The sequence below is a fragment of the Lynx rufus genome, unplaced genomic scaffold (genome assembly GCF_022079265.1).
Source record: "Lynx rufus isolate CCGP_SWC_20201006 ecotype Redwood Valley unplaced genomic scaffold, mLynRuf1.p SCAF_18, whole genome shotgun sequence".
In the NCBI taxonomy this organism is placed as follows: Eukaryota; Metazoa; Chordata; class Mammalia; order Carnivora; family Felidae; genus Lynx; species Lynx rufus.
Window position 1 is genome coordinate 30,089,884 of NW_025814832.1, and position 17,958 is coordinate 30,107,841.

The 17,958-nt window shown below is 51.6% G+C and overlaps 1 protein-coding gene across 2 annotated transcripts in view; it reads right to left on the bottom strand.

The window, feature by feature from the left end:
- The window catches only part of TMEM104 (transmembrane protein 104), a 58,909-nt gene that overhangs the window by 37,637 nt on the left and 3,314 nt on the right, over nt 1–17,958 (bottom strand). Inside the window, exons 2-7 of one of the 2 annotated variants that reach the window (XM_047081448.1) lie at nt 13,052–13,173; nt 10,759–10,840; nt 10,180–10,276; nt 9,362–9,442; nt 6,041–6,140; nt 5,511–5,616 (exon numbers count right to left, since the gene is read on the bottom strand). In XM_047081448.1, coding sequence (XP_046937404.1) covers nt 5,511–5,616; nt 6,041–6,140; nt 9,362–9,442; nt 10,180–10,276; nt 10,759–10,840; nt 13,052–13,173 — 588 coding nt within the window. Of the gene's footprint in view, nt 1–5,510; nt 5,620–6,040; nt 6,141–9,361; nt 9,443–10,179; nt 10,277–10,758; nt 10,841–13,051; nt 13,174–17,958 lie in introns of both variants that reach the window. The other variant, XM_047081447.1, reaches the window with a different exon arrangement.

Consider the following 17,958-nt stretch of genomic DNA (forward strand, 5'->3'; position numbering starts at 1 on the left):
GGTACGGCAGTGTTCCCGAGAGTCCCCACGTCCTGTTGAGTCACTGCTGCTGTGAAACCTTGCTAGCCCACACTCACTTTCTTCCTCACTGGTCCTGAAGGCCTCTAGGCCACCTCCTGCCCCAGAATTGGTAAGAATACATATTCAAGTGATGGCAGAGGTGACCCACTTATTAGCAGATGCCACAGCTCCAGGGCACAGTGGCTGATGCTGAAAGAACACAGAAAGAGGCTGTGGCAGGGACAGGAATCGTCCTTGGGAAGACGCGTCCAATTCTAGAGCTCCTTGAGTGTGAGAAGTCCGCTCTACTATCTAGGAGCGAGGGGCGGTAAGACAGGCAGCAAATCCATCAGGCAGACAGGCAGGGCGCACACACACACGGATCACTGAACACACACCCGCCTGGACAGCGTCGCCCGCAACCCTCTGTAAACGTCAAGCTCCAAGGGTTGACAGACGGGTGCGACCTGCCCCTCCTCCCGGGCCTCATGGTGGGGCTGCATGCAAGCCCAGCAAGCCTGTTTCCAGGGTTGGAGGATGGGGACGGGAACCCCAGGAGCCAGGCTCCTGTCCCTGCCTCAGGCCTGCGGCCCAGGGGAAGTCACTGTCCCCACATGTCAGTTTTCTCTGCTGTAAAGTGGGATGATGCCTCACTGTGCGGCTGGGAGGGCCACATCAGAACACACACTCACCAACGCCGTGGGAGGCAGGGCCGGCTGAGGCCTGGTACTGCTAGTGGGCACCTCACTCCCCTTGCCACCTCCTCACAAAGAGGACATTTACCCCTTGAGTGGTACTGTTTTAGGAAGAGACCACTGGGTTTTAAAAAAGGGACTGTTGGGAGTATGGAGGTTCCTCAAAAAATTAAAAATAGAACTACCCTATGACCCAGAGGTTGCCCTGCTAGGTATTTATCCAAAGGATACAGGTGTGCTGACTTGAAGGGACACATGCACCCCCATGTTTATAGCAGCGCTATGGGCAACAGCCAACATATGGAAAGAGCACCAATGTCCACCTACTGATGAATGGATAAAGAAGATGTGATATGTGTATATATAATGGAATATTACTTGGTGATCACAATGAGATCTTGCCGTTTGCAACAATGTGGATGGAACTAGAATGTATCACACTAAGCAAAATCAGTCAGGCAGAGAAAAACAAATATCACAGGATCTCACTCATATGTGGAATTTAAGAAACAGAATGGATGAGCATAGGGGAAGAGAAGGAAAAATAAGATAAAAACAGGGAGGGGGACAAACCAAAAGAGACTCTTAAATACAGAGGACAAACTGAGGGTTGCTGGCTGGGTGTTGGGTGGGGGGGATGGGCTAAACGGGTGATGGGCATTAAGGAGGACACTTGTTGGGATGAGCACTGGGTATGATATGTAAGTGATGAATCACTAAATTCTATTCCTGGAATCATTATTACACTATATGTTAACTAACTTGGATTTAAATTAAAAAAACAATTTAAAAAATGCTATTAACAAAAATATAAAAACAAAAAAAGAGGGGGGACTATTGAGGCACCTGGGTGGCTCAGTCCATTGGGCGTTTGACTCTTGATTTCAGCTCAGCTCATGATCTCACAGCTTGTGAGTTAGTTGTGAGTCAGAGCTCTGTATCGGGCTCTGTGCTGACAGGGCAGAGCCTGCTTGGGATTCTCTCTCCCTCTCTCCTACTCCTCTAGGTAACCTACTCCTCTAGGAAGAGTCCGGCAGATAGAACTCCCTAAACTCCTCAGCCCCCAACGCACACCCCACTTCTTCAAGGGGGTGTCCGGCAGAGGGCGGCAGGTCATCTGTCAGGCACTTGCAGGCTGCCATCTCTCTCCCGGGCCACCCATGCCCTGGAGGTGGATGTCACAGCTCTTGTATCAAGGCAAGATGGCGAGTCAGGGTGACCTTGTCCTGTCCCAAGGCAGCCCACAAGGGGCCCCCACTTGGTACCATCAGTTTGTAGCCGAGTTTCCAGCCAGGATGAGCTCCGCTCTGCCATCTGCCCTCCCAGCTCTGCCTGGCCGGTGCCTGCTGGGCTGCCGGTCACCCAGCAGCATCTGTCCACCTGTAAGAGGCAGCGGCTGCTCCTGCGAAACGTGAGGAGCTTTCAGCACTCGGGGAGTCCCACCGTGGCCCTAGGGCTTCCCTGATGCTTTAGAGGCGGTGGCAATGACAGGGCCAGGCCCTGGGCGAGGGGTGCGAGTGACAGGCTGGAAGCACCGCAGGGACGAGGAAGTGAAACGAGCACTTGGCAGTGGCCTGGACTCCAGGGGACAGCAGCATACGTCCTGCCTCCCTGACACTCAGGACGGTTGGATTCCTGGACGGAACTGATTTACACACAATCCTACCACTTCACCACTGGTCCCTGGCTCCCCACTGCACAGGAGAGAATGAAATGCTCAATTCTGACTTTGTTTCCTAGTGAAACCGGAGAAACTCTGCAGAAAGAATCCCAAGATACTCCTCAGCCTGGAGGCGAGGTTACTGGTTTGAAAGAGTTGGGGCACCCAACACTTTCCTACTGATCCTTCAAAGGGTCAGGGGAGGTGGGCGGGGGGTGGGGTTCTAAGAATCCAAGCAGCTGACAGCAGGTCCTGATGTTAATTCTCACAGGCCCTTGCAATGGCCCAGGTCACTCACTGCTGGCTCCAGCTGCAGTGGCTTGTGGGGACGCCCCTGGAAAGCACATGTGACTCACGGGACCCCTGCCTCCCAGCACCCCGTTCTGTGACTACTTCAGAGAAGGAGAGAGAGAGACTGACTCATATCAGCTGCACTGGCAATCACAGGATGTGGACGGAGGTCGCAGGGTGCAGGAGGGGAGGAGGAATTTTCCATTTGTTAAAGTCAAGGGCTTTGGGAGGCGACTGGTGGCCGCCGGTGGAGAAAGCTCCCTTCTTATCATGATGCCATACACAGGCTGGCCTCTGGGCATAGTTAATATCCCAAATATTCTCATTCTGTGTGTGCATTTCAGTAGCATTCCTAGGAAGACACAGACGAGATCATTTCCAAAGGACTTTCTGAAAATTAAGTCACAAAATAAAAGCCTGTATCCTTATTTCCCAGGATGTACCATCCCAGAATAGCAACGAAGAGATGGTTCTTACGAGGCCCTTCGAAACATGCCGGCCGGGTAGGTGCCTCGTCTACCTGAGACAAGGTGACTGTGCATGGGGTGGGGGTGCTTTAAAGCTGCCTGATGCTTTGGCCCATCTTTTGGCGAAGTCTGTCTGGCTGCTGCCAAAATCAGAAACCGCTGGTAGAAAGAGGCCTAACGGGAGTCTCTAGAAGGGATGAACAATCTCCTGAACGTGAATGACTGAGGGGCAGGGAGGGGGGAGTACAACCCTCCTCCCTAATGGTCTAAAGAGGTCACATGACGATGGAATAAAGACACAGGGATGAGCCCTGTGGGTCAGACTGGGAGTGGGGGTGGGGGGTGGGGGAAATGCCCCTGTCACCTGCAGCGGAGCTCAGGACCAAGGAAGGAAACCCCTTCCAGCACCCTGAGGGTGGGAGGCCCGCAGGTGGACGCACAGCAGCCAGCGCTGAGGGTTGGGACGTGCGTTCTTCAGAGCTACACGCAAAGTTGTAAAATGACATCTGAGACAATGCGGAGTTCTGCCTGCCCTGAATTTCTCGACCACAGGCAGAAGAGTACATGTGAACTGAATACCTTCTGAGCAGACCCAGGCCCCCGGCGGTGGACTGGGAGGTGGGGGGTGGGGGTGGGGGCAACAACGGAGACAGAACGGGCTCTGCTTCTGCTCACCCTCCCCTTCCGATCTCTGTGGCTTTGGCAGGCCCGGTGGCAATCAGCCCTATGAGTTATAAGTGCAATATCTGAAATTTGAAGGCGGTAATTAATGCCTGTCTGCTTTCCTGAACGGCTCCTTCTGTTCGGTCAGGGAGCTATTGAGATTCAAGGAGGGAGGCTCCCGTCATGTGGAAGGTTTACAGGAATAAGTGAAGGAACAATTTAATAAGGCAATGATAACGCTTCTAAATAATTTACCAGACAAATGGCAGCAGCCAATATTCCCAGTACTCTGTATCTGTGTTGCTGGGGAGGGGACGTGCCAGGTAGATTCAGCACAAAGTCTAACAGCCTCTCGTGGAAAGACCCACCTGAGGTCTGGTGCCTCTGCCCTGGATATGCTCCTGTGTCTGTGTTGAGCCTCTTGGACCCTTTCCTCCACCTCCTCCTTCACCCAGTTAGGATCTAGAGATCTAGAGCCTTACATTTAACTAACACTTTGGCTAATTTAATCAATGATGGTCTGTTTAAATGCTAAGAGGCTAACAGGCCTCAGCTGGGCTGCCCTCCCAGCGGCCCCCCTCCCCCAGACTGGGGAAGCAGGGAATAGTGCCAGGGAATGAATACCAAATCCCCACCAGACCTGTGGTGGGGTGGCAGGAGTGGGGGGGTGGATCTGAGATATGATTCTAGCCACAGGTGAATGAGGGAGAGAAACACCAGACCATTCGACTGCTCCAGCAACACAGAAGTGGAAAACAAATCTCTCCCGTGGCCTGGGCCACAGGACTCCTTCGGCAGGTCCACGGGGCAGGACTGGGAAGGCAAAACCACCTTTCGGTGTCCCTGGGTTAACAAACTCCAAACCAGGTGACACAGCTGGCAGGTCCTACACAAGCCTTTGCCAGGACAGATAACAAGGAGGCCAACTCCCCGAAAGGCTCAGCTCTCTCCTGAACCCTGCCTCCCGGCCCCATAGCAGCCAAGTGGCCACGTGTCAAACTGTGTGTCACCTCACACACCTAAATATGTGTCAGGGTTGAGGAGGACCAAGAGGAGGCAGAGAATATTAATGGATGCCGCAAAAGGGAAAGGGAAGCATTTCTGAGTCCCGCCCACAAAGCAGGCAGAGATAAATAACTGCCTCTGGTTTCGTATCTTATTACCCAAGACCCGTCTGGCGTGGTTTTTGGCTCCAACTCTCCCCGCCCCAATGGCACAGAGCAACCGAGAACAGCCTGGAGATTCATCTTCTTCCCTTGTCTGCAGGGAGGAGGGAAGACAGGGAGAGAGCTGGGCTGATCCTTCCCTATCTGGAGAGCCTGTGTGTGGTCAGGGCCAACCATGAGATGGCTCAGTCCTGCATGCCCAGTCAGGAAGCCCGGCACCTACCATATGCTCCGGGGCTGGCCAGGAGTAAGGTCAAAACGCGGCAAGTCTCTGGAAAATTAGTTCTGACACTCTTGAAGAGCTGTGCTCAGGATGCCCCTCAAACCCCGAGCGAAATTTACAAGAGTTCAGGGCCCGGAGCTGGCAACGACCTGGATGCCAGCTGTAAGTCATGCGCGACTGAGGCCTGGTCACCGGGACACACAGGCTACGTTCTCAGTAACGTGGTCAGTTTTGTGCCCAGGGCCGTGGCCCCAGTAACCAGCCAGAGCGTGGAGCTGTGCAGACCCTCCTCTCTGGTTCAAATGCCCCCAGCCACCCAGGCTGGGCAGAGGCGAGGCCACTCACCAGGTAGATGCGGTAGGCGTCCACGCGGCGCAGGGGCCCCCAGCACGGGTCCGTGTCGTTGTGCTTGGTGTCGGCCTCCACACCACAGGACTCATTGCCAGTGGCACTGCTGATAAAGAGAAGAGTGGCTCAGTGTGGCCCCCGCTCAGCTGGAAGCAGACAGGACGCAATGTTACTAATTATTAGCCACCGCTGAGCCTCTGCTCCCACCGCCACTGCTTCAGGGCCAGACAGCCTGACTCTCCACGAATCACGCCCTCCTCCTAGGGCAGGTGCCACTGTTCCCAGAGCGCCATGTCCTGGCAGCTCAGGAGCCCCTGGTGGGAATCCTAGTCATCTTCCCAATGGGGCAGGGAGGGGGACAATGACGAGGGGCACGTTTCCAAAGGACAAAGTGCACAGCCGGCTGCAGTACATGCAGAAAAGGGCCTCGGGCATCTCCGTCCTTTAGATGCTGACAGTTTGCTTGGTGTTGTGCTTCTACCAAAAGCTCTGCCCAACTGGCCGAGCAGGGCAAGGGGGACACTCACCAAGTCACCTGCATGAGGGAGAAGGGCACGGCGGCAGCATAGATGGCCAAATCCCCGTACAGGTAAATGATGATGCAGAAATAGAACAAGTTGACCCCCACTGAAAGGAACAGAGTCATTGGTCAGGGAGCTACAGAGACGCCCATGTTCTTTTCTGATGGTGAAGTCTCTACCTCTTCCATAGCTTTCCTTTCTCAGGCTGTTTACTTTCTACAAAAAGAAAACAACAGCGTCCTGTGGCTTGTGCTGCCTGATTGGTTACACTGCGATGCGGCAGGAGACACAGCCAACCCGGACTTTCACCTGTGAGGCTAAATGAGGCCTGCAGCATCAGACGCTCCGAAAGCAGGCAAATGCAGGGCAGTGTGAGGCGGGGGCTGGCTGGGGAGGCTCAGAGGGGCCTTCATGCTTGGGACAAGCTGCCTGGGCAGGAGAAGGGGAGGGACCCTGAGTCAGGAGGCTGAACCCAAGTGTGCCTGGATCAGGGCCCCTTTGCAGCCAAACACAGGACTCTACAATAGAGGCTGGTGGAAAACAAAACAAAAAATGGTCCAGCTTCTGAAGCTGAAATCAAGAGGGTAAAAAGCCCTTGATTTCTAAAGACCAAGTGCCTCGTTCTGAGTCTGACTATTCACCAAGCCCTGGATGGGAAGAGGTGGCTGGGGGTGCTGGTGACAGAGGGGGCAGTAGGAGGGGGCACTTAAGACAAGCTCATGGTCAAAATGGTTGCAAGGGAGGACGCTGCCTTTGGAAGCTCCCTCCACAGAGGCAAACCTTGCTCCCCTCTTCCTCTGGGTGGGGGAGGGCTGAACCAGGAACTGGGAACGTAGGCTCTAGCCCCAGTGCTACTGACCTTGCTTCCTGACCCTGGCAAGTCCCTGACTATATTCGATCCTGTACAGCGAGAACTGTACCTGTGCTAAATTCCATGTGTGATTCGAGCTTTAAAGACCAGGTGTAAAAGCTCTGAAAAAAAGCATCCGGGCTCTACAACCTCAGGGTCATGCCCCCAGACAGCCAGTCTCAAACTCCTGTTCAGACTGACTGCTCATTTTTGATGTCACTGGTCTTAAGCTGCTGGCTTCTCTGAGAACAGAAAAAAAAAAAAATGAAGTGACAGTTCCCTTCTAATCCTGGTGGCTCTGAAGAGCCTCTGGGGTCCCCAAGGGGAAAGCCAGGGACATGTTCCTCCTGGGCTATTTGAGGTCAGCTCTGCTCCTAGGAGTCTGGGGGAAAAAGACTAAGAAAATACGGTTCTTGCAAGAACTCTGGAGGGCCTCAGACAAAGTCAATGTCCAAGCTTAGTGGCCCCTGGGGTCTGGCTGTCACTCAAACCCCACGCTCCAGGTACAGCCTGTGCCCCAGCCTGTCTTTCTGCTCTGACACCAATGTTCTCTGCAGAGAGGTGGTGCCCTCCCCCCACCACTCACCCTCCCTCCACTCGCCTGTGGACTACGGTGCCAGCTCTGGTTATAAACTGCCATTGACCCTCCCTGATCAATAAATTTCATTACTAGACACAAAATAGGGGGATCAATGAACTTCCTGAGAAGACAGCAATGACGAGGCCTGGCACTGCTGGTCACAAGTGAGCCTGGACCCCAAGGGGGCTTGTTGTGGGGGGTGGGGGGGTCCTTCCAAAGGGGAATAGAACTGCCCGTGAATTAGGAATAGAACAGAGCAGTGGTTTTCCCCCCGGAGTGTGATTGCCTCACAATCCTCACCGGGGACATCTGCCAACATTTGAAGATGTTTTGGTTGTCACAACTGACAGGTGCTATTGGCACCTAGTGGGTGGAGGCCAAGGATGCTGCTTAACATCCCACAATGCACAGGACAGGCCCCACAACAAAGAAGGACCCAGTCTAAGTGTCAATAGTGCCGAGCGTGGGAAACGCTAAGCAGAGGAAGACAGTGTCCCCTAAGTGTGAGGCTGCCCTTGTATGAAAGTGCTCCTTTTTTTTCTGTTAGATTTGGGTAAACTAGAAGTCTCGTCTGGAGGGGGAGAAAAAAACACCAAAACCACGGGTTCCCAGAATTGTTACAGAAGTCAGGGCAGACTGTAAAACACGCTCATCGGAAAGGAAGTTTCAAAGGCAGATGTCCTCCCTCCAATGTGCGTTTTCTCTCCAAAGTTTGCGTTTGCAGGGGGATTGGGTGCGGCTGCCAGGGGGAAATGTTTATGCTCTTATCTTCGTCTAATGAGATGGGGAGAGGTATAAATGGAGCAAAGGAAAATCACAGAGTGGGCTGGACACAACCAGTCTGATTTTCACGAATTCTGGAAGCCTCTGTGAGGCTGGTAGGGAAGCAGGAACCAGACCCTCAGGCAATCATTGGCTGATGATCATGACATTCCAGACTGGACGGTCAAATCACACCACCAGTGATAAACCAAATGCTTAATGTCCTGAAAAGCAGTCGAGAAGACTCTGGTTTCTATAATTCCCCAGGCTCCAAGTTACTGCAGCCACACTGGAGATGGGAAAGAATCGGTGGAGATGCCACCCCTCTGTGACCAAAGGGCAGAGGATCTTCCAAAGATAAAATCCTTACAAAGACAGGATTTATTGAGATGTGTCTGACTGTCTCTGAAGAGGAAACGGACAGGTCTGGGTACTGAAAAACCATACCCTTAAACAGCACATCTTCCAAAGAACAACATTTGCCAGGGAGGTATAGAGTGTTGTCACAGAACACCCAGCGACCCAGCGTCTGAGCTGGGGGTGGGGTGGGGGGATCCTTTCAGCTGTAACCAGTCCTGCTAAGGAGCAGGTAGAGTGAGGAGGGGTCACGATCAGACACAGATTCCAAGACAGTAACCTTGTGTGTGGACTCCTGGCGCCCTCTGCTGGCCACTGGTGGAGAGAGGGGGAGAGAGAGAGAGAGAGAGACAGAGAGAGAGAGACACACACACACAGACAGGCACACACACACAGAGGCATGTGCATGGTGTATCCTACCACTGTCACAGGTAGCTGTCCTGTGTTGTTCTAGACTGAACAGTCCAGAAGGAAAGAGAGACAAGTCAGAAGCAATCGAGCAAGAGGCATAAAACTACCAGCCAGCTCCACTGGCTTCCTTCCTTGGAAAGCTGTTTAGGATTCCTGACCTCTATGAGCAAAAAGAGCCAAGGAGCTGCTTCTCTATTTCTAATGCTGATGAGTGGGGAGAGATTCAGGAAAACAATGAGAGCGGCTCAGGCCTCTCGGCAAGGTGGCCTCGCAAACGCACTGGGATCTGGCCGACACCGTCAGCCCCCTCCCTAGTTGTCAAGGTCTGTTGGACTGCCCTCACCCCACCTTGAGAAAGAACTCATACCTTTATTGAAGAACATGGAGGCCATCTGTCCCATCTCCACCCGGTCTGTGATTTCAAAAAGGTTCAGAGATCCACGTCTCTCTGTGGAGCCAAAAGGACAAGGAAGAGAAAGTGGTTTTCATTCGGAGAAGCTCCTAGAGAGGGCACTAAGTTCACTAAATTCTCTAGACTGAGGAAATCCTCAAGCATTTCAAATTCTCTTTATTTTTTTTAAGTTTATTTATTTTGAGAGAGAGTGAGCACAAGTGGGGTAGGAGCAGAGAGAGAGAGAGCAGGGAGAGAGAGAATCCCAAGCAGGCTCCACACTGTCAGCACAGAGCCTGACGCGGGGCTCAAACTCACAAACCACGAGATCATGACCCGAGTTGAAACCAAGAGTTGGATGCTCAACTAACCGAGTCACCCAGGTGCCCCAGCATTTCAAATTCTTGCAAAAACTTCTAATGTTTCTCCACTCGAAATGTTTAAAACAATATATAGAGAGGGATCCAGGGGTGCTGGTAATGGAGGGGAGAAGAAAAGCTGGGTCACGTGGCCCTGGCTCGGCTGGAGCGGGGAGGGACCTGCCAGACATGCGTGATTGGTGGGACAGGAGGATGAGTGGAACACCTCACATCAGTTCAAGCTTCCAGTGTGCCCAGGGTGATGAGGTGAGTAGCCTGACCAAGCCGCTAACATGAGCAAGTGGTGAATCCCGGGTCCCTGGCTAGTGCTCTGGCCTGATGGTCTCTGCAGAGAGACTCCCTTGCTCTCTCTACAAGGGAAGAAGCTTGTGGACCAGAGGGAGGTGCCTGCCGGCCCGTAACCCCAAGACTTACGCACTGAAAGGATGGGTCGTTTCTCTGCCCGCTCGTAGTTGTCCTGAACAAGGACGTCACTGTCGGAGGCTGTGGAGGAGTCCTCCTCTTCCTCCTCCTAGGAGGGGGTGGGGCGGGGGGAGGGAGGGGACAAACAAGGAAAAAAGAGGGGCACGTAACTCTACAGAAAACCCACGGGAAACTGGAAAACCCATTTCCTTTGATCTTTCTTTCCAGAAGGCATCTAATTAGGGGCACCTCTCAACACCTCCGTGCTGTCACATGAGAAGGCACAGACACGCAGATGTCAGATCTGAAGCTGCAATGCTGTTCCTGGGACTAGAGGTTCAGAATGATGAGTGAGCTCACAGTAGGGGGCTCAAGGGGACCCCTGACATGATGCTAAGGGAGCAGAGGCTGCATGTGTTCAGTGAGCTTATGCGGCTGTAAAGCTTTGGCTCTGGAACAAGGGTCTTGGAGACATGCAGTGGACGTGAGCCCCCTACACATCGGGAGGGAAAGAACTGGCCCCTGAGGGCTGCCTCTTCTAGCACACAATTGGCCAGAGGCGCAGCCTGGAGACAAGGGCAATACACACACCTGGTGGTTTTCCATCCTTTTCCAGTGGAGCTGAGCGTTGGCCGCGGCCATGGCCTCTATCACGAAGGTAGTCGTCACAAAGCTGCGGAGTAAGGGCACAGTTTAATTGTCAAAGGCAGGTGGGAGGTTGGAGGTGGCACAATGAAAAAGGAAAAATCGTTTCAAGACCAAGAAGCCCAAAGCATTTTCTCTTCTGAGAGCTGTTCCCTAGGGGACTTTCGAGATGCATTTGACCTGGTAAAATGTGTGTGCGTAAGGGACGTCTTGCGTGCTTGCCTTCATGTCCTTGTCTATGTTTAGAATATGTTTTGATGCACGGGAGAGAGGGGTGTGAAATAAGCTGATGGGGGCCGGGGGTAGAGCGTGAGCCTGGGGGAAGAGGGGACATGGGGCGATGTGGTACCGCACACTAAGAGGGGGCCTGCTGGGGGCAGAGCAGGGAGGAGGCCGATTCACAATGGGCCTTCTGAAAGCTTCTGGGAAGGGCAGCGGGCAGCTCTCCACTCTCCGTGCTGGGACACAGACAAGCAGTCAGCTCCCAGGTCCATTCACTGATGGACGGGGCACAGCACGGATAACTGGAAAGGACATTAGGTTCCAGAATGTGTTTCCATGTTTCTGTCTTTCCTTCCTTTTTCGGCAGTACCTTTACTTTCCTGATAACCTAGCAAATGTAAAAATAAGCTTGCATTTTTATGGCTCGAGTCAAAAAGGACACTGAGAGGTGGCACCAGACATTTGCTGCGGAGTCAAACTAGAGCGCAAAACCATCTTCTCTCTTCTTCCGCTTAGGGAAGCTGGAGAGGCCCAGACTTCAGCCGGAGCTGGAGTGCATGGGTCCTCCAGTCAGCAGAGCTGCGGGGCAGGGTGGGGGGGAGGGGGGAGCCGCCCTCCTACTGGTAAACCCAAGGGTGGAGTCTCTCCCTGCTGAAGGACCCCAGACAGCACAGTCATCTCCCTCCTTCTTGAGGCTCTAGCCCAGCCCTCCTCAAGTGCCTTCACTTGCCACAGGCTGACTGCTCAGCCACATCCGCTCCATCTCGGGGGGTGGAGGGCAGCCAGTCCTGAAACTCCCATTCCAGGGCCTCAGCACCTTCTGGAAAGGTTTCTCATTATCTTGCCTAAGTGACCATTTTAAGGACTTCAGATTTTCCCTTCTTTTTGCAAATAAAACTAGAATCAATCTTAGTTAAGGCATAAAAAGGATTCTCATGGTTGCACAAAGCCAACTCATCGATCATGTTCAAATATAAATGGGCTGAGCAGGGAGGGGGCATGGCCGCCCCTACCTGGGGGCCCCCAATAATCACCTCCCATTCAGACAGCTGCCTGTGCTGAAGGTCCTTTAAAGGGGACAGCAGAGCCACAGAAGGACAAGGACTTGCAGTATGTAATGAGCCAAGGATGGCCACGAAACCCCCCCAAGAGAAAATGAGTGAAGAAACAGAAATGTGAGCGTTTTCCCATCCAGCCTCTTCTATGTCCCAATTTGCTTCACCTGTAACCCAACCCAAGAACAGTGCCTGGTGTCACTTCTCCCAGGGAAGGTCCTTCTGAGGGGTGTTTCCAGGTGTTCCCTTGCCTCTTTTTGGCAGCCTGTAGATTCCCACCTGGAAATGCATAGTCCTAAATCCCTTACGAGCCTGGGGCACTTGCTGAATGACTCCCCACCTGCATGCAGAATCCGAGAGGAGCCTCAAGTAGGATCTACCCTCTGTGAGGCACCAGCTGGTGAACCCCACACACCTGGCTCTAGGAGCGGGTGCCCCTGAAAGCTTGGGAAGGCACCGGGCACCTCTTTGCAGCTAGGCACAAAGTGGGCTGAGATTAACATGTGATTACGAGCCTCCCCGTGTGTTAATAATCACTTACTTTGTGGGCTATCTTAAGCAAATTCTAAATTCCAAACTGACTTCCCTATCACTGTAGATGTTTGTCAGATTCTGTTTCTGTGGCTAGGTGGTATTTTCTCGAAGAACAAAAATTGATGATGGTACCATCACTAAAGCATACAACCGGGGAGGTCAACCAGTCAGAGAGGCAACGTGAGCGCCACGTGAAACATTCCAAAGCCCAGTTGGATGTCTTGACTCTTAACTGATTAGATTGTGTAACTGCTCCATTAGCATGAGACCTGGAGGCCTTTGCGTCTCCTTTCCTGTCTCTGGGCCACTCTGGTTAGGATTCACCGTGGACATCTCCCTGCCCCCCGGGCACGCTCCCTCATGTTAATGAAGAGAAGTCAGGACTCCCTGGGCAGCCTCCTCCCGGCCCCTGCGTGCCAGCCTCTTACCTCATGAAGCCCAGGAACACCAGCAGGACCAGGCTGACGAGCCACCCGGCGGTGGCAAAGGCCTTGGGCATGGTGAGTGCACCAGTGCCCACGATGAGGTTAAACATGTACACCAGTCCCACCTGGAAGCAACAGAAGTGACCTTCAAGCTCTGAAATTAATTAACCTCTCCCGGCAGTGGCTCCCAAAGATGACCCTGGGTGACAGCCAAACTGGAGGCAGGGAGGCCAGAGAAGCAGGTCAGAAGGGAGAATTCGGCCGAGGTTCTAAGAAGGCGTGCTGTGCAACCAAATGCTAGGGAAGGGAACATCAACACTTGGAAGGCTAAAGTCCTGCCTTCTGTCGGACCTTCCAAGAGGTCTCCGGTGTTTGGTTCCTTCTCTGCTTTTGGGCACCGCCCCATCACCTTGCCATTTCCTAGTATTCAAAGCTGCATCTCAGAGGTTAGCTCTCTGCCCAACCAGGCTGCAGGCTTCCTGAGGACACACTGCCACATCTGGGGTACCCGGCGCAAGGATGAACCGCAGCGCTGACCTCAAAAAACCTGCACTCTTCCCAAGACCTCTCAGCACATGACCCAACCCTGCTCTCATCCATTCTTGCCATTGTCCGTTGGGATGTCAACATTCATGCTGCTTCCTTTTCCCTACCGCCCTGCCCACACTGACTTATGTAAATTGAGATAGAGATTCTTATGTAAATTGAGATAGAATTCACATGTCATGAAATTCACCCTTTTAAGGTATTTGCCAATGACATATCTGATGAAGAATTAGCATCCAAAATATATAAAAAACTTATACAGTAGCCAAAACCCAAATAATCCAATTAAAAAATGGGCAGAAGACATGAACAGACATTTCCCCAAAGAAGACATCCAGATGGCCTACGGACACATGCAAAGATGCTCAACATCAGTCATCAGGGAAATGCAAATGAAAATCAAAGCAAGACATCACCTCACACCTGTCAGAATGGCTGAAATCAACAACACAAGAAACAACAAGTGTTGGCAAGGATGTGGAGAGACAGGAACCCTTGTGCACTGCTGGTGGGAATGTAAACTGGTGTAACCACTGTGGAAAACAGTATGGTGGCACCACAAAAAGTTAAAAATAGAACTACCTATGATCCAGCAATTGCATTACTGGGCATTTACCCAAAAAATACCAAAAACACTAATTCAAAGGGATACATACACCCTTATGTTAACTGCAGCATTATTTATGACAGCCAAATTATGGAAACAGCCCAAGTGTCCATCAACAGATGGATAAAGAAGTGGCATATATACATACATACACACACACACACACACACACACACACACACTGAAATGTTATTCAGCTATAAAAAGAATGAAATCTTGCCATTTGCAACAACATGGGTGGATTTAGAAAGTGTAACGCTAAATAAGTCAATACAGAAAGAGAAATACCGTGTGATTTCTCTCATATGTAGAATTTAAGAAACAAAATGAAGGAGCAAAGGGAAAAAAGAGACTAAGAAATAGAGTATTAACTACAGAGAACAAACTGATGGGTACCAGAGGGGAGGTGGGGGGGGAATGGGGGAAATAGGTGACGGGGGTTACGGGGTGCACTTGTTGTGATGAGCACCCGGGGTTGTATGGGACTGAATCACTCTAACACTGTATGTTAACTATACTGGAACTAAAATTAAAAAACTTAATTAAAAAAACCACCCTTTTAAAGGACACAATTTACTGGTTCTTAGCACCATCATTTAATTCTGCTTCATCACTCCAAAAAGGAGACAGGTACCCACGAGCAGACCCTCTCCCTCGCCCCTGACAACCAGGCTCTGCGTGCAATTCCTGAGTCACTGACTTCAGATTTTAAATTCTCATTCACACTGACTTGACTCTCTAGCTGCTTTTTTTTTTTTTAATGTATTTTTGAGAGAGAGAGAGCATGCATGCAACAGTGTGTGTGTCAGGGAGGGGCAGAGAGAGAGAGAGAGAGAGAGAGGGAGGGAGGGAGACAGAGAGTCCAAAGCAGGCTCCAGGCTCCGAGCTGTCAGCACAGAGCTCGACGCGGGGCTCGAATTCACGAACCGTGAGATCATGACCTGAGCCAAAGTCGGACGTTCAACCGAATGAGCCACCCAGGCGCTCCTTGACTCTAGTTGTTAATTGTAATGTTCCTGTTTCTAGATCTCGATCAGGAAATTCCTTTCTCTGAGCTGAAGCCTCCTGCAGCCTTGTCCATTCCCACCAACACCTGCAGTCCCCCCACCCTCCCCACGCAGGCCACCCCCTCCACTCTGGCCGCATTTGCATTCTTTGGCCTCGTGTACAATGGGCTAGTTCCACAAAGTGCTCTCTACCCTCTACCCATGATTCACACACCCTCCCCTGTTCTGACCCTCCCGACCCCAGCCTTGGACAGACCCAGCGCCTGCTTCCTCTATTTCCTATATGAAGCTGCTAAAAGTTCCTGGAATTTTTTTTTTTTTTTTAATTACAATGACTGGTTTTACCACAGATGAATGGTTCCTTCACCTGTGCTCCAACAGCATTGATTTTCTTTATTCCACCATGGACTTCTTGGCATTTCCCACAGGAAACCTCTTCAAGCCCTAGCCCCTGACCTCCACCTCTCTCAGTTGAAGGCTGCTTCCTGTGTCACAGAGGTGACTGAGGCCATCTGATGTGCCCTCCGCCAGCTTCACTCCCTCTTCATTCAACAATCAGTGTCTGCATCTTTCCCACTCCCTCTCTACCCATGGGGAACATGTGACCTTCCTCCTGCACCCGAATTTCTGGGCTCAGTCCTTCTTTCTGGAATCTTCTTCCTACCAGCTCCTCCCCTCTGCCTACAAATGTCCTTGACACCTTTAAAACACCACCCTCTCGGGGCGCCTGGGTGGCTTAGTCGGTTAAGTGTCAGACTTCAGCTCAGGTCATGATCTCATGGTTTGTAGGTTCGAGCCCTGCATTGGGCTCTGTGCTGACAGTGCATAGAGCCTACTTGGGATTCTTGGTCTCCCTCTCTCTCTGCCCCTCTCCCACTCACACTCTTTCAAAAATAAACAAACATTAAAAAAAAAAAAAACCACAATCCTCTCACTACCCTTAACCCCACTCACCAAAGAAGCTACCTATTTCCTCTACCTTCATTTCCAAGTTTCTGTACTTTGCGTTTCCACTCCCAGAGCTCTTTTGAAACGATGTTCTTCAAAATCACCAATGACCTCCTATTTGCCCAATCCAATGACTTTCTTAGTCTTTACTCCTTCTTACGCTCTGATGTAAACTGTCTCCTTTCCTTCAGCAACTTCACTCAGTCCTGTGGCTTCACCTCCGCATCAGTCTTTCTACAGACCTCAAATCCACGGTCTCTAGTCACCCCCGCCTCTCCCCTCCCGCGTATCCCAGTCCTAGCGATTCTACTTCTGAAGAGTCTTTTGTCGCTACCTCTGGTCATACTCCTGTTTACAACCTAAATCGCTTCCAGCCTGGGCTGTGACCGCTGCTTCCTAACGGGTCTTCCTGTGTTCTATGACATTGGCTCATTTACAGTTTGCTTTACTGCTTATCCCTGTTTAAAACAGCAACAGAAACACTTAATCTCTGTGAACACCTACCCATCTCTCATTTTTACTTCCTTGTTCTTTGAAATATGTACTTTTTATATATGTATGTGTGTATATATACACATGTATATGTATAAATTTTCAAGTTTATTTTGAGAGAGACTACACAAGCAAGAGAGAGGGGCAGGGGGTGGGGAGGGAGGGGGAGAGGGAAAGAGAGGGAGGGGGTGGAGGGAGAGGGAGAGAGAGAATCCCAAGCAGGCTCTATGCTCAGCGCAGAGCCTGATGTGGGGGTTGATCCCATGACCCTGGGATCACAACCTGAGATGAAATCAGGAGTTAGACACTTAACTGACTGAGCCACCCAGGCACCCTGTGCTTCTCTGTATTTAGAAAATTTTTCTAAAACAACCATGTACTGAATTTTTTATCACACAAATTGGGGCCCATTCTCCCAGCGTTGTTGTTGTCGTTGCTGTTTTAATAGAGCTGGGGGATAAGGGGCCGGGCAGTGGTTAGGGAGGGACAGGCTTCTAGGCAGGCGCTAAGTGCACATCTGAGTGCTGGATAGGAAGGCATCCTGCAGACGGGAAAGAGCTCTGCTCACAGTCTGTTTACACTTGGCACAGGCCACCGGCCCCTCAAATCCCACCCAGCACTTGGACACACGCAAATGCTGCTTCCCCCACAAAGCCCTTCCAGTCTCGGCCCCCACTTTTGAACCCCTAGAGCAAGAATACTTCCTATGTCCTGGTTCTCGACGTTGGTGTACTCATCCATTCCCCATTGCTACAACTGAGGTCCCGGTGTCGCTTCTCAGGGTGCCTGGCACACAGCCTCCAGCTAGGAATCCTTGGCTGAGCTGATTGGACCTGGCGAGGTCCTCTCTAACGTAAGCCTCACAGTCTCTGTCCCGTTGTAAACACCATGGTCTCAGTGTGATCACACAGACAGATCCCAGAAGGATTAAACCAAGGTTGAACCGTGTTCCTACATCTCTCCCTGCAGCTTTGTTCTCCGCACGTTGCCCTTCTAAGCAAGAACACATATGAAGGGTAGACCCTTATTCTTTATGGAAAATGGCCTTGGTGAAGGTTCTCGTGAGAGGGAAAGTGACGGTTCTTTGCCAGAAAGTTTTGTAACAGTACAAGAGGCATTTTTGAATTCAGTGATACCTGAAGGTCTTGAGATGAAGGGTCAAGGGTCTATCTCTGGCTGAGCACTGTTGGAATTTGGGGCCAGATTCTTCTGTTGTGGGGCTGTCCTGTGGATTGTAGGATGTTTAGTAGCATCTCTGGTCTCTACCCACTAGGTTCTAGTACTCCCCAGCCTCATGCCTGTGCTGGGAT